This window comes from Caretta caretta, chromosome 20 (genome assembly GCF_965140235.1).
Source record: "Caretta caretta isolate rCarCar2 chromosome 20, rCarCar1.hap1, whole genome shotgun sequence".
NCBI lineage: Eukaryota > Metazoa > Chordata > Testudines > Cheloniidae > Caretta > Caretta caretta.
Genome location: NC_134225.1, coordinates 586,767 through 603,156, shown reverse-complemented (window position 1 = coordinate 603,156; position 16,390 = coordinate 586,767). Strand labels below are relative to the sequence as shown.

General features: G+C 49.3%; 1 protein-coding gene across 2 annotated transcripts in view; it reads right to left on the bottom strand.

Annotated features, from left to right (window-relative positions):
• Positions 1–16,390, bottom strand: part of DIP2B (disco interacting protein 2 homolog B) — a 131,086-nt gene that overhangs the window by 7,881 nt on the left and 106,815 nt on the right. For both annotated transcript variants that reach the window (XM_075121577.1, XM_075121578.1), the window contains exons 26-32: positions 15,922–16,045; positions 6,092–6,213; positions 4,837–4,948; positions 3,701–3,810; positions 2,771–2,901; positions 2,020–2,188; positions 905–1,075 (exon numbers count right to left, since the gene is read on the bottom strand). In XM_075121577.1, the coding sequence (XP_074977678.1) occupies positions 905–1,075; positions 2,020–2,188; positions 2,771–2,901; positions 3,701–3,810; positions 4,837–4,948; positions 6,092–6,213; positions 15,922–16,045 (939 nt within the window). The remainder of the gene's footprint in view (positions 1–904; positions 1,076–2,019; positions 2,189–2,770; positions 2,902–3,700; positions 3,811–4,836; positions 4,949–6,091; positions 6,214–15,921; positions 16,046–16,390) is intronic.

The following is a 16,390-nucleotide window of genomic DNA, read 5'->3' as shown; positions in this document are numbered from 1 at the left end:
CCATGAGATATTCTGGGAATTGTCCAAGCTGGGCTGTTTGATTATATAAATGCACTGTGTGTGTTTGGGCTACCTGGAGAAGTGCCCTCACTTCTCACCCACCCATGTTAGTCTCTCCGTCTCCTGCTCAAAGAACATCACACACAGGCCCTTCCTTTTAGGGTTTGTTTCTCTTTACTCTGTTTTCTAGTAACTCTTCAAAGAAAAAACTCAGAAAATACCAAACTGTTTCAAGTCTCGCTTTTTAAAAAAATCAAACAACAATGACAAGGCTGGTGCTCAAAGCCATTGCACTGACAAAGACAAGCTAATCCATGCCCATACCAAGGCAAGAGCTCTCAAATGTTTCCTTATACCTCATACAGATGCCAGAATTCATCTTCACATTTCCCACCCCAGCAGCTGCACCAGAGGGAGTGCTAGCATAGACAGGCTGCCAGCCGATATGTCTGTTCTGAATGCTCCAACCATCGCTCCTACCTGTGGAGTGGCAATGCTGGGAAACTGGAAAAAAAGTGCTGGAATAGATACAACCTTACAGTAGGCCACACCTTGAGAGAAATTATCCCATGGCACTACCCCTTGCATTCATGACTAACATCACTGTGGCAACTGCAGTTATTGCTTACAGAGAAATGTGAAAGTTTGGAAGTATATCAGGTGTTTTTAGATTCTTTAATGCAATCTGGCAGCTGGAAACAAGGAGGCACTGCCTGCACTATGCGCCTTGGTGCTCTCCACAGAGCACCAGAGAGAGCTCAAACTCTGGTCTGAGAAGCGAAGTTAACAATTTAGCAGCATGTGTTGGTTATGAAGAGTTTGCCAATTCAGAGCTCAATGCAATCTGGAAACCTGGTGCCACTGACAACATAATGGTCTTCCACATTAAATACCCCTTTGATACCTGTAAACAGATAGCTACGTTGACTCTTGACCCAAAGGTGGTGCTCACAGCACGGGATGACAGGCCAATGTCTTTGAAAAGCTTGGAGAAGGACTGAGTGAGAGAAATTCGTGGCCGCTCTTCTGCAACAACCACACAGGTCCGGACACAGGACAGATTAATTCCTCTTGCCTGCAGAACCATGATAAATGCAAACAATTGCTGCTCTGCCTCTAACAAACGAAGCAGAGTCCCACAGAAGACTGTTTGCCCCCTCCTCCACACTTAAACAACTCCAGAAGTGAAGGATACCCTCCCATTACTCCACTCATGATAAATGTACCTTACTGTGTCCCTGTTGGCAGGCTATCAAATGTGACTCTGATCAGGCAGCCCAAAAAGCATAAATGGAATAATGGCATTTTCAATTCTGCTTCCTATCCAGCTATAAGGAATATAGCTTTCTGCATTTCTGTAGTATCTCATCCCTGAATTTAACTAAGCCTCACCACACCCCTGCTGGGTAGCTCAGGATCATCACTCCCATTTAGAAGATGAGGAAATGGAGGCACAAAAGGATGAAGTGACTTGCTGAAGGTCACACTGAGGCTACAGCAGAGCTGGGCACAGACCCCTCAGGTATGTGCTCTAACCACTGGAAGACATCACTGCTGCCTCATAATTAAAGAACAATGGACAGCACTACCAGCTTTCCAGAGCTTCACAGTAACCTATGTGACTGGGGATATCATGCAAGGTATGAAACCTCAGAACATTTTGTACAGTCAGTGGTGCACGATTGAGTGGGGACTTTGTAGATGGAAGCACAAAGCCAGTTTTAGGAAAACAGATGCAAGAAGTAATCATAAACCTTGAGCATATTTATTTTTTCCTCCTGCTCTTCCAGAGAGTTGTGCGGCTGCTTAATGGATTGGCCAGCAGATATGCTGTATCTTCAGCTGGCCTAGAGCCCTTCAGCAGGCTGATGGTATATAGCGGACTATTCATGCAGCATGATGCTGCGGCTACTGCCTCACCCTTCTAAGGTTTGTTCTAACAGTCATCTCCATTTGCTTTAGCACAAGACTGGATACCGACTTTTAAAATCAGTGTAAGATACTGACAAAGGTTCTTACCTTTAACATTTCGACCTGATTTCCAAGTCCCTTTGTACACAACTCCATGACTGAATAGGAACAGAAAGTGTCCCTTATTTTGTACTGACTGACCGTGGAAAGCCAGAGGAAAAGATTGGATTCCAACTCCATAGGAGGAATTAAGATGGACTGGTGACCAGAATACACGCTGCCATAGAAGATTAGAGAGAAAAATTTTACTCTAGAAGCTGGTTAGCATTAAGTCTGTTTTTTGTTATTTTTGGTCACCGATACATAGGGATGTTAGGCCCAAACGTAGGTAATGGGATTCCATGTCTGGGATAATTTGATGACAACACTAGTGCCCATCTCCTTTATAATGTGCAGCAACATTCTATTCGTAATAAAAACACCTTGTAACTGAGAAGTAGGGCACACACTTCCCATTGCCAATGCGAAGGAGAAATGCAGGCTCTGCAAAATATATTCCATCATAATATGAAACCAACAAAAAAAAATGGGAGAAACTTTCTAGAGCTAGTAATCTCTTGCAGTGCATCTATACGTTACTAAGAGAAAAACAGTCACACTGGATAGATCTTAAAACTGGAAAGGAAGGGGGTCATGTTATTGAGCATCCAGAGCCAGATCCTGAGCTGGTATAAACTGGAATCATTCCACTGAAGACAATGGAGCTGTGTCAATTTATACCAGTTGAACATCTAGCTCTCCATTTCCGGTTTTAACACCGATCAATATCTTACCCTTTTGTTTTCATTCCAACTCATACCTGCAAAGGCACCAGAGCGTAAAGCCAAGTCCGCAGTAGGGATCAAGACAAATGGCAATTTGCCGAGAGGAATAGAGCTCACACTGGAGCTTTATCGCCCTGCAAAGAGCATTCACTGCTGCGTGGGACATCTGTAACAAAAGAAAGGGAGAGATACAGTGTTGAAATCCAAGAACATAGGAATAGGATTTCTCTGAGTCAGCTGGTACGGTGAGATATGGGCTTGGTTTCCTAACAATGCTACTCCACAAATTAACTACCCTTATCGCACATGGTGAGAGCAAAACATTGTAGAATCTTCCACACAAAGCTCTGTTTATCTTAGATCATTAAAGCATGTTATAAAAGGAGCAGCAGCTTCAGTTTCTCACTGTACACCTCCCACAGCATCCGAGCCCAGCCAGCACCCCACACCAGAGCCTAAGGGCTAAGTTTTTACTCCTGTTTTTTTCACACCCTCTTCTCTGTTACCAACTGCCAGAGCTACTCTCTGCTTTCAGTGGAGGCCAGCGAATACTGTTCCAATATCATAGAATATAAGGGTTGGAAGGGACCCCAGAAGGTCATCTAGTCCAACCCCCAAGGTCATCTAGTCCAATAGTTCACTGTCAGCCGAGACTGCAAAGCAATACCATCATCATTCCCGGTTCACCTAAATATGCGATTCTTCATCAGCCTGGGCACCTGAAATCCTGAGGCTGCTTCTGACCTCAGTCTTCCTGCATGGCAGCACCAGGCAGAGCTGCTTTACCAGCCTGAAGCCAGGCTGCATTTTTTGGATCTGCCAATAATACGTAGCTTTACTCTCCCAGTTTATTAACTGGGACAAGTGATCTTTAAATCAAATCACAAGACCCACTTAAAAAGAAAAAAAGTTTCAGCCAAACAAAGACGATATGAGACCTTCTTTCCCAGCAAGTGTTCCTGTACCTTCACTCCCGTAAGCATGCCTGTCGTGGACACACTAAAATCTAGGTATGCCAACATCTCTGGTGTGGGTGGTTTATAGAGCTGAGGTAGCCGCTTCCTGGGCAAGTCATCTGTGTGGGTAAGAAACAAAGTCTTATGATTCTGTTGTTTCTGAATTGGGATTCTTAGGGATGGTGGAATTTTCAATGACTAGGATGATATGAATGCGGGAGAAAAGCAAGCCTTCTTGATAATTAACTGTGGAATTACCTTCCACAAGAGTGACCAACATGTCTCGCTGCTTTCAGGAGAAAGTGCAAGGGCCATTTCTAGGTCAAAGCTTTCCCATTAAAAAAATCTGTCTGCTCTTGGAAACGAGGAGAAAAGAATCTAGCTGTGTGTGAGAACCCTATTCATTTGGACTGTAAGGTGCTCTGATACCACTCTGAGGAGTAAAGGGTGGGGAGATTCAATCGATGTTGTGAGGCACTGCATCAAATACGTAAATGCTATCAAGATATTACACTTGTCATGTGCCATTCAGTGCTTGTCCTCTCTTCTTCTGAAGCTGCCAGAAAGGGGGTCAAGTCAGTGCTAACTATGACATGGATACCTGTTCTGAGGCCACTAACTCCACTAACATCAACTGAACTTTCAATTTTACCCCCATGCTATAATTCTACATGGGGCTCAGCTCTGCACAAGGAACAATTAGAGTTTCCAGGGTCAACCATAGGTCAGATTACAAGGAAATCCCAGCCTTGTCTCTAAACACTCTTTGTTCAAATTAATTCAAGAACATTCAACATTTTTAGTCTAGGGGCTAGAAAATCTTGCGACACCCTCCCTGCTCCATCTGGCATTGTATCCTTCCCACAAATTGCTTTCCTCATTCACAAATGTCAAATCTCATAACAGGAGACTGTCTGCACAGCCCCCACCTTCTCCGCTTTTTTTTTAATTGTATAAGGGTGTAAAAGCTGCGAGCAGCTGAACCACAGTCTCTCTGAGATGTTTTTTCTGAGCATTTAAGCCCCCAGAGCAGCCAGTCAGATCATGTCTGTATTGGCAACATCAGAACCCCTTACAGAGTCAATCAGAATCCCCATGCACAGCTTTGAAAATCTTTGAAATACTTGGCAAAGAGAAGCTCTCACCTGTGTCAGTGATGGTTGGCCAGGTTTTCACATCCACAGCAGCAGCTGCCTCTCTGGATTTCAGTAGTCTCATTAAGGTCTGAGTTGTGAGAATGCAGGCAGCTTTGCTGACCTAAAAAAATAACCAACCAATGATTGCTAGAAAGTGAAAGAGAAACACATGTGGCCTTTCAAGCCCCATAACTAGTGGAGGCTGTGGGTATGCTTGTGCAATGCACTTGCCCCACCTGTGGGTTGTTTGCTATTCCAAAACACACCACCCTGCTCAGCCAAGACCCCAAATTCAGACTAAAATGCAAAGTGGCAAGATCTTTGGACAGGCTGAGTAGGGATGTTATGTCAGGTAGCAACTGGACAGTAGCTCTCCTTCCATACCTACAGAGTCAACCTAGGCCAGTTACTGTAATTAGTAGGTAACTTGTAGACTGGCACTTGTCTAGTAGTCACTTAAAGGTACAGTGTTGCACTAAGGAAGTGTTATTTACTCCTCCTCCTAACACAAGATCTAGGGGGTCACCAAATGAAATTAATAGGCAGTGGGTTTAAAAACAAACAATAAGAAGTATTTCTTCACACAATGCACAGTCAACTTGTGGAACTCTTTGCCAGAGGATGTTGTGAAGGCCAAGCCTATAACAGTTCATAAAAGAACTAGATAAATTCATGGAAGATAGGTCCATCAATGGCTATTAGCCTGTGTTTGCCAGAAGCTGGGAATGGATCACTTGATGGTTACCTATTCTGTTCATTCCCTCTGAAGCACCTGGCACTGGCCGCTGTTGGAAGACAGAATACTGGGCTAGATGGAATCATAGAATATCAGGGTTGGAAGGGACATCAGGAGGACATCTAGTCCAATCCCCTGCTCAAAGCAGGACCAATCCCCAACTAAATCATCCCAGCCAGGGCTTTGCCTTTGGTCTGATCCAGTATGGGCGTTCTTATGAGTTATTAGGTGGTAACAAGACTGTGGGTCATGTAAGTTAGCCTATTCCTGTTACCATGTATTTTGCAGCAACTTGTGTCACCCCTGTTACAGCCAGAGGAAGCGCTTTGTTATACCGAATTCTCATTTATGAAACAAAAGTTATACAGCTAGAAACAGTTCATTCTGACCCGAGAGGGTGTTCTAATATACTGCAGCCATGAAAGATAGCATAAGAGATTTCATTCTTACTACTCTCCAGATCCAAACATCAGAATAATGGTGCCCCATGGGTGCCAGGCCCATAGGTTGCAGCTTCCCATTACTCACATCTACAATCATTCGCACAGTGGGCAGCGTCGCAGTGAGGTTCTGAGCATGAGGTGGTCGAACGGTCACAGGAATGCAGCCAGCATACAAACAGCCATAGAACGCAGCGATTAGTTCAATGCCTGCAAGAACACAAGAGGCTGTCAAACAAAAAGCCTGATGATGGCATAGTGAGAGGTGAATGTATGTATCGAGGACCAAGTTGCTGCCCTGCAGATTTCGGTTATCTGGGCCAGGAACGCCGCTGATGAGGCCTGAGCCCTCGTGGAGTGTGCCATAAGAGCCGGGTCTGGTATTTTGGCCAGCCTGTAGCACATATGGATACATGACATGATCCAGGAAGGTATCCTTTGAGATGAGACTGGCAGTCCTTTCATCTGGTCTGCCCCCACTACAAACAACTGGTTCGACTTTCTGAATGGCTTACTGCGCTCAATGTAAAAGGCTAGTGCTGGCTAACATCGAGAGAGCACAGCCTCTGCTCACGGCTACTGGCATGAAGCTTAGGATAAAAAACAGGCAAGAAAACGTCCTGACTAGTGTGGAAGTGACACACCCTTAGGAAGAAAGGCCGGGTGAGGTCCGAGTTGCACCTTATCCCTGTGGAAAACTGTATAGGTTGCGTTAGAGGTAAGAGCCTTTAACTCAGACACCCTCCTAGCTGATGTAATAGCAACCAGAAAACCTACCTTCCACGACAGATAGAGAAGGGAGCAAGTTGCCAGCGGTTCAAATGGGGGCCCCCATCAGTCTGGAGAGGACCAGGTTAAGCTCCCACGTGGGGACAGGCTGTCTGATCTGGGGATGAAGCTGTTCCAGACCCTTGAGGAACCGACCAACCATAGGGTTGGTGAAGTTGGAGCGTCCAGACGCTCCCGGGTGGAAGGCTGAGACAGTAACGACGTGTACCTTTATGGAGGACGCTGCCAGGCCTTGCTGTTTCAGGTGCAGAAGGTACTCTAAGAAGTACTAGTAAGAAGGTACTAACACGGCTGCTACTCTGAAATCTCTAAGATGAGAGGCAGAGGTGCCTGGAGAGGGGGTATATGACACTGATCACACCAACAAGTACATCTTTTCCACTTCGCCAGATACGTGGCTCTAGTGGAGGGCTTCCTGCTGCCGAGGAGGACCTCCCTTACCTGTACTGAGCACGGAAGCTCCATGGGGTTCATAGAGTTCATGAGGTGGAGGGACTGCAGGTGGAGGTGATGAAGGTGAATGATCAGGTCAGGGAGGAGAGGCAACGTGATCGGGGCATCCACTGACAGTTCCAGGAGCGTGGTGTACCAATGTTGTCGAGGCCACATTGGTGCCACCAGAATTATCTCTGCCCCATCCCTGCAAACCTTAAGTAGGACCTTGTGCACGAGAGAGACCGGGGAAAGGCGTAAAGCAGGCGGCCTCCCCAGGGTAGCAGGAGTGCGTCCATGATTGAGTCTGGGCTGTGTCTCTGGAAGGAGCAGAACATTGGGCACCTTCTGTTGCTCTGGGTGGCGAACAGCTTGAACTGGGAAAACCCCCACCTTGGAAGATGGACCACTTGTGATTGCAGAAGGACCTGCTGAGACGGTCCACCAGTGTGTTCTGAACTCCTGGTAGATAGGATGCTTCCAGGTGAATGGAGTGGGCTATGAAGAATTCCCATAGCTGGAGGGCTTCCCAACATAGGGGAGAGGACCGGTCTCCACCCTGCTTGTTGATGTAAAACACGGCCATGGTGTTGTCCGTCAGAACTGCTACATACTGACCTCGTAGTTGGGCCTGAAGGGTCTGGCATGCTAGTCGCACTGCCCTCAGCTCCTTGATATTGATATGGAGAGAGCGCTCATCCTGCGACCACAAGCCCTGCATTTGGAGGTCTCCCAAATGTGCAACCCCTCCCAGAGTTGACACGTCTATTACCAGTGACAAGGAAGGCTGAGGGCTGCTGAAGGGGACTCCTTCACACACTGTCCGAGGGTCAAGCCACCACTGAAGGGACTCAAGCACCTGCCCTGGCACCGTGATGACTGAATTCAGGCTGTTGCGTCCCGGGCGATAGGCCGAAGCGAGCCTCGCCTGTAGAGGCCTGAGCCTCAGTCTGGCGTGCTAGGTCACATAAGTGCAGGCTGCCATGTGGCCGAGGAGACTCAGGCATCCCCTTACTGTGGTGGTCGGGTATTGCCGGAGGCCTTGAAGGACATCCATCATGGCTTGGAATTGGGACGCTGGCCAAAGTGGTCTTGCCTGAACAGAATCTAAAACTGCCCCGATTAATTCTGTTCTTTGGGTTGATACTAAGGTTGACTTGTTCAAGTTGAGAAGGAGACCCAGTCTCTCGAATGTGGATCTGACCAACTGGGCTTCAGACTCCACCTGCCCCCTGGTGTGGCCACTGAGCAGCCAGTCATTGAGGTAGAGGTATACCTGCACCTGCCTCCAATGGAGGAAAGCAGCCATGACCAACATGCACTTGATGAACACTTGGGGGGCTATTGAGAGGCCAAATGGAAGGACCGTGAATTGATAATGTTTGTGGTCGAACATGAAGCGTAGGACTCGCCTGTGTGCAGGCCGAATAGCTACATGGAAGTACAAGTCTTTCATGTCGAGGGCAGCGTACCAGTCTCCCGGATCCAGAGAGGGAATAATTGTGCCCAGGGAGACCATGCAGAATTTCAACTTTATCACGAACTTGTTGAGTCCTTGCAGATCTAGAATGGGTCTGAGACCCCTCCCCTTGGCTTTGGGGATTAGAAAGTATCAGGAATAGACCCCCTTGCCCAAGGAACCTCCTCCACTGGTCCCATGGCGAGGGGCGCCTGCACCTCCTGGATAAGGAGTTGCTCGTGAAACGGTCCATGAAGAGGGACGGGGAAGGGAGGTAGGAGGGAGGATAGGAGCAGAATTGGAGAGAATATCCCACTTCTACTGTACAGAGAACCCAGCAATCTGAAGTTATCTGGGACCAAGCATCGCAGAAGTGGGACAGACAATTCAAGAAAGACGGGGAAGGATCCAGAAGTGAGGCTGGTGCGCTGTCCTCAGGCACAGCTTCAAAAGGTCTGCTTGGAAAACTGACGATGGTTTAATCGGGCCCTGGCCCCGCCCAGGCAAGGGGCTCAAAGGCTTTCGTCTGCCATTCCTGCCCCTTCTATAAAAGTCCTGCCTTGGCCGAGGAGGATAGGAGCGCTGCTGCTGAGACTTGAAATGTTTGCATTGGGTTGCTGGGGTGTGCATACCGAAGGACTTCATGGTAGCCGTGGAGTCCTTTAGGCCATGCAGCCGAGAGTCAGTCTGCTCCATAAACAGATCTGCCCCATCAAAAGGCAGGTCCTGCATGGTCTGTTGAACCTCAGGCGGGAGTCCCAAGGTCTGCAGCCATGAGCTACACCTCATGGCGATGCTGGAGAACAAGATGTGCGCCGCCGAGTCCGCAGAGTCCAGTTTTGAGGCCTGTAAAAAGGTCCGTGCCACCGCCTTTCCCTCCTCCACTATCGCTCCAAACTCCTCCCTGGACTCTGTTGGCACCAGCTCCTTAAACTTAAGCATCGAGTTCCAGGAGCTGAAGCAGTATCTACTCAGAATTGCCTGCTGGTTGGCAATCCTGAGTTGCAACCCCCCCATGGAATACACTTTGCACCCAAATAAGGACGCTTGGGGTCCTTGCACTCAGCTGCTGGGCTTGTTGTCCCTGCCGCTCCTTTTCATTTACTGCAGCCACCACCAACGAGCAAGGCTGCGGGTGTGTGAAGTGCTATTCGTACCCCTTAGATGGGATGAAATACTTCCCAGCCTCCATCCCTCTTACCACGAAGGCTGTGGAGAGGGTCTGCCAAATGGTCTTAGCATTGGCCTGTATGGTCTTGATGAGGGGTAGAGCCACCCCCGATCATAGAATCATAGAATATCAGGGTTGGAAGGGACCCCAGAAGGTCATCTAGTCCAACCCCCTGCTCGAAGCAGGACCAATTCCCAGTTAAATCATCCCAGCCAGGGCTTTGTCAAGCCTGACCTTAAAAACCTCTAAGGAAGGAGACTCTACCACCTCCCTAGGTAACGCATTCCAGTGTTTCACCACCCTCTTAGTGAAAAAGTTTTTCCTAATATCCAATCTAAACCTCCCCCACTGCAACTTGAGACCATTACTCCTCGTTCTGTCATCTGCTACCATTGAGAACAGTCTAGAGCCATCCTCTTTGGAACCCCCTTTCAGGTAGTTGAAAGCAGCTATCAAATCCCCCCTCATTCTTCTCTTCTGCAGGCTAAACAATCCCAGCTCCCTCAGCCTCTCCTCATAAGTCATGTGTTCCAGACCCCTAATCATTTTTGTTGCCCTTCGCTGGACTCTCTCCAATTTATCCACATCCTTCTTGAAGTGTGGGGCCCAAAACTGGACACAGTACTCCAGATGAGGCCTCACCAATGTCGAATAGAGGGGAACGATCACGTCCCTCGATCTGCTCGCTATGCCCCTACTTATACATCCCAAAATGCCATTGGCCTTCTTGGCAACAAGGGCACACTGCTGACTCATATCCAGCTTCTCGTCCACTGTCACCCCTAGGTCCTTTTCCGCAGAACTGCTGCCTAGCCATTCAGTCCCTAGTCTGTAGCTGTGCATTGGGTTCTTCCGTCCTAAGTGCAGGACCCTGCACTTATCCTTATTGAACCTCATCAGATTTCTTTTGGCCCAATCCTCCAATTTGTCTAGGTCCTTCTGTATCCTATCCCTCCCCTCCAGCGTATCTACCACTCCTCCCAGTTTAGTATCATCCGCAAGTTTGCTGAGAGTGCAATCCACACCATCCTCCAGATCATTTATGAAGATATTGAACAAAACCAGCCCCAGGACTGACCCTTGGGGCACTCCACTTGATACTGGCTGCCAACTAGACATGGAGCCATTGATCACTACCCGTTGAGCCCGACAATCTAGCCAGCTTTCTACCCACCTTATGGTGCATTCATCCAGCCCATACTTCCTTAACTTGCTGACAAGAATACTGTGGGAGACCGTGTCAAAAGCTTTGCTAAAGTCAACAATACATCCACTGCTTTCCCTTCATCCACAGAACCAGTAATCTCATCATAAAAGGCGATTAGATTAGTCAGGCATGACCTTCCCTTGGTGAATCCATGCTGGCTGTTCCTGATCACTTTCCTCTCATGCAAGTGCTTCAGGATTGATTCTTTGAGGACCTGCTCCATGATTTTTCTAGGGACTGAGGTGGGGCTGACTGGCCTGTAGTTCCCAGGATCCTCCTCCTTCCCTTTTTTAAAGATTGGCACTACATTAGCCTTTTTCCAGTCATCCGGGACTTCCCCGGTTCGCCACGAGTTTTCAAAGATAATGGCCAATGGCTCTGCAATCACAGCCGCCAATTCCTTCAGCACTCTCGGATGCAACTCGTCCGGCCCCATGGACTTGTGCACGTCCAGCTTTTCTAAATAGTCCCTAACCACCTCTATCTCCACAGAGGGCTGGCCATCTCTTCCCCATTTTGTGATGCCCAGCGCAGCAGTCTGGGAGCTGACCTTGTTAGTGAAAACAGAGGCAAAAAAAGCATTGAGTACATTAGTTTTTCCACATCCTCTGTCACTAGGTTGCCTCCCTCATTCAGTAAGGGGCCCACACTTTCCTTGGCTTTCTTCTTGTTGCCAACATACCTGAAGAAACCCTTCTTGTTACTCTTAACATCTCTGGCTAGCTGCAGCTCCAGGTGCGATTTGGCCCTCCTGATATCATTCCTACATGCCCGAGCAATATTTTTATACTCTTTCCTGGTCATATGTCCAACCTTCCACTTCTTGTAAGCTTCTTTTTTATGTTTAAGATCCGCTAGGATTTCACCATTAAGCCAAGCTGGTCGCCTGCCATATTTACTATTCTTTCGACTCATCGGGATGGTTTGTTCCTGTAACCTCAACAGGGATTCCTTGAAATACAGCCAGCTCTCCTGGACTCCTTTCCCCTTCAAGTTAGTCCCCCAGGGGATCCTGGCCATCCGTTCCCTGAGGGAGTCGAAGTCTGCTTTTCTGAAGTCCAGGGTCCGTATCCTGCTGCTTACCTTTCTTCCCTGCGTCAGGATCCTGAACTCAACCAACTCATGGTCACTGCCTCCCAGATTCCCATCCACTTTTGCTTCCCCCACTAATTCTACCCGGTTTGTGAGCAGCAGGTCAAGAAAAGCGCCCCCCCTAGTTGGCTCCTCTAGCACTTGCGCCAGGAAATTGTCCCCTATGCTTTCCAAAAACTTCCTGGATTGTCTATGCACCGCTGTATTGCTCTCCCAGCAGATATCAGGAAAATTAAAGTCACCCATGAGAATCAGGGCATGCGATCTAGTAGCTTCCGTGAGCTGCCGGAAGAAAGCCTCATCTACCTCATCCCCCTGGTCCGGTGGTCTATCGCAGACTCCCACCACATCATCACTCTTGTTGCACACACTTCTAAACTTAATCCAGAGACACTCAGGTTTTTCTGCAGTTTCGTACCGGAGCTCTGAGCAGTCATACTGCTCCCTTACATACAGTGCTACTCCCCCACCTTTTCTGCCCTGCCTGTCCTTCCTGAACAGTTTATAACTATCCATGACAGTACTCCAGTCATGCGAGTTATCCCACCAAGTCTCTGTTATTCCGATCACGTCATAGTTCCTTGACATCACCAGGACCTCCAGTTCTCCCTGCTTGTTTCCAAGGCTTTGTGCATTTGTATATAAGCACTTGAGATAACCTGTTGATCGCCCCTCATTCCCAGTATGAGGCAGGAGCCCTCCCCTCACAGACATTCCTGCCTGTGCTTCCTCCCAGTATCCCGCTTTCCCACTTACCTCAGGGCTTTGGTCTCCTTCCTGCGGTGAACCTAGTTTAAAGCCCTCCTCACTAGGTTAGCCAGCCTGCTGGCAAAGATGCTCTTCCCTCTCTTCGTAAGATGGAGACCGATGGGCCTTCTGGGGCCAGGAAGTCGACCACCGGGTCCTCCGACTCCACCACCTCCTTGGCCCGCAAGCCCATATTTTGCGCCACCCTGCGAAGGAGGTCCTGGGGGGCACGGCTGTCTATGGGGAGCGGTCCAGAGACTGAAGTGCCTGCAACCGCCTCGTCCGGGGAGGATGACGAGGAGGCTAATGGAGGAACAGGGTCCTCCTGACCCTCTTGGTCTCCAGTGGCCTCCTGTTCTGTCTCTTTGTCAGGGCAAACCACACCTGGATCAGGCTCAGGAGCTGGGGTTAGTTCCAGGGGAGGTAGTGTGACCGGTATGTACTCGGCACCCCTAGGGGTGGGGCGAGTGGCTGATGCCTCCGGGACCTGCGGTTCAGAAGTTGCTGGACAGGAACCTTTGGATTGGGCGCCCTGGGCCTTGTGGTATGCCCACGGGGTTCAAAATGGCCACTGTGCTGGTTTCAGCCACTGCCCCGGCCATGGCCCTGCCCCTGCCCCCATGTCAGGCCTTCCAAGGCCTGACCAGTGTCGGCCCCACTCTGAGTACGTAGACCCCGTCTCTCGAGTCCAAAGACAGGGACCGGGACCGCAATGGCCAGGACGGTGCCGAACAGAGCTGGACTGGGGAGCAGTGCCGCAAGGTTGGGGAGCGGTGTCACGATTTGGAGTGGTGCCGCAATCGGAATCTGTGCGGTGATGCTGACCGGTGCTGGGAGTGGGACCTGCTGCGCGACAGGGATCGGCGTGAGGATCAGCATCGCCATCAGGAGCAGCGCCACGACTTCATTGGCAGTGCTGAGGGACGGAGCTTCACCAGTTTTCCTCGAGCCAGTGACACATCTTGCGGTACCAGAGGCTTGGCTCGAAGGACCGGGGACTGCGGTGCCATCATGGCGATGAGGTCCCTCATGGCCTCAAAGGTGCCTAGGGTGGACAGCAATTCCACCTCCTCAATGACCTGGCTCGGGGAGTCCAATGGCACTGGACTCGGCGGTCCCCGTTCCAAAGTCTTCAGCCCTGGGTGCTCTTCTGTGGGACGCACCCCGTTGGCCAGCTCCAAAGGGGTGGGTCTCTGAGTCAAAGATCCACTCCTCCCCTGCTTCCAGTGCCTTCTACCACTGCCGCTGGGGCGCTGCGCGCCGATGAGCTCGGTGCTCAGTCTTGCTGCGCTGATGTAGGTTGCAGTCTAAGTGCCGTCTCCATAAGGAACTGCTTGAGGCAAAAGTCTTGCTCTTTTTTTGTTCTGGGATGAAACCCTTTACAAAGGCTGCACTTGTCCGCTTGGTGTGCTTCCCCCAGACACTTTAAGCAAGCGTTGTGGGGGTCGCCCGTTGGCATGGGCTTATTGAAGGACTTGAAGGGTTTGAACCCTTGGGATTGAGGTATACCTTGAGTCCCAACAGGGAATGCGGTTGGGGTGAAGGGGAAGACCGCCCAGTTCCAACAGCTATCTCCTGTAACCGAAAACACTAAAACTAAACTTAATGAGGTGTGACAAAGTTCCTGCTCTACCTTGGTGGGTTTGCTTGCCTTGGAGCTTCCCGGCAGCACTCAGCTTGGCCGTTTTTCTGAATTCACAGTCCAGGTTGACTCCTCCTGTGTCTGACCAGGAGTTGGGAGGATTTGGGGGGAATCCGGGCCCGCCCCCTACTCCAGGTTCCAGCCCAGGGCCCTGTGGAATGCAGCTGTCTAGAGTGCCTCCTGGAACAGCTGTGTGACAGCTACAACTCCCTGTAGCTACTTCCCCATGGCCTCCTCCCAACACTTTCTTTATCCTCACCATAGGACCTTCCTCCTGGTGTCTGATCATGCTTGTACACCTCAGTCCTCCAATAGTCCATGTTCTCACTCTCAGCTCCTAGTGCCTCTTGCTCCCAACTCCTCACATACACACCACAAACTGAAGTGAGCTCCTTTTTAAAACCCAGGTGCCCTGATTAGCCTGCCTTAATTGATTCTAGCAGCTTCTTGAATGGCTGCAGGTGTTCTAATCAGCCTGTCTTAATTGTCTCCAGAAGGTTCCTGATTGTTCTGGAACCTTCCCCATTACCTTACCCAGGGAAAAGGGACCTACTTAGCCTGGGGCTTATATATCTGTCTTCTATTACTCTCCTATCACCATCTGGCCTGACCCTGTCACAGAGGCTAGGAATAACTGTGAACTAAACTAAACTGAAAGCTAGGGAAAACAAGGAGAGCTTGCTAAACAAGTCATCGCAGTTCCAATGACTGTCACTGGCGGTAAGAAGGACCTGAGGAGGACCCACATTGGGTCGGCAGGGTCATATATTGAGAGCCATGAAGGCACCACTCCATGGGTGCTGCTAGGGACGACTGAAAGACAGCCACCTCTGTGGTGGAGAGTAGCCACCAAATGGCATGCAGAACATTCTCACAGGAGCAAGGCCTCAATATGTCCACACAGAACAGACAGGACCCGGAAGTCCCTTGGAGTACGGACAACCCCTGTTCTCCATTAGATCCAATGTGGCCACAAAAGAATTTTCAAATAAAACTTGGACAGTATCAGTGGGATCTTTGATGTCCACAGGCACAAGACTTGAGCTTCTAAGATTTCATCTGAAAGGCCAAGACACAGTAATATACACAGAACTCAGTGCATCTGTCGGAATGAAGTCAAACTGAGTCAGCCTTTCCAGGATTCAGTACAGCCTAGGGATGCCAAGCCTGATGCTGAGACCCCTAATGCACCCCAGTCCCTATGAAACATAACTACTTGGTGTTAAAACCAGACCAGTTACATGGTCGACTCCGGGTATCACCATTCAACAATGAAAGCAGTATCCACACTGGGAGTCTTACAAGTTTTGAAAGTTGGATTAATGGGTTGTTGTGCATTTTCCCAGTATGGATTCTGGCCCGCACCAACATGACCTTACCAGGAGGATAGAGTAGCACCACATTGTCTCCTGCATTCAGATGTCCCTTGTCATACAGAACTGATGCAATTCTCTCTGCTCTCTTGTGCAACTGGAGGCATGTGGCTGTACACACAGGAGTTCCCTTGAAAGGAGAGAGAAATGTACTGAATAAGAGCTGGGACAGCACAAGTCAGCCGCACAAAGGGCAGCACAGACGGAAGTTTATACAGTCAGAGTCAATCCATACCCATTAGCTACCATGGATAGACTGTGGGTGCCTGATGGGCCACTTATCCAGTGTTTAATGTCACCGAAATGCATTGAACTGATCCTACTCCTAGGAAATGTCACTTATCAGGGACTTGATTCAGCAGGGTTCTCCTGCACCTACTGTGCTATGCAGCTCCCTGACAACACACACACAAACTGAACTTCTAAGGTGGTGCAAGGGCTGATGGGACCTGCAGTCTCCAGGCGGTTTTAAAGC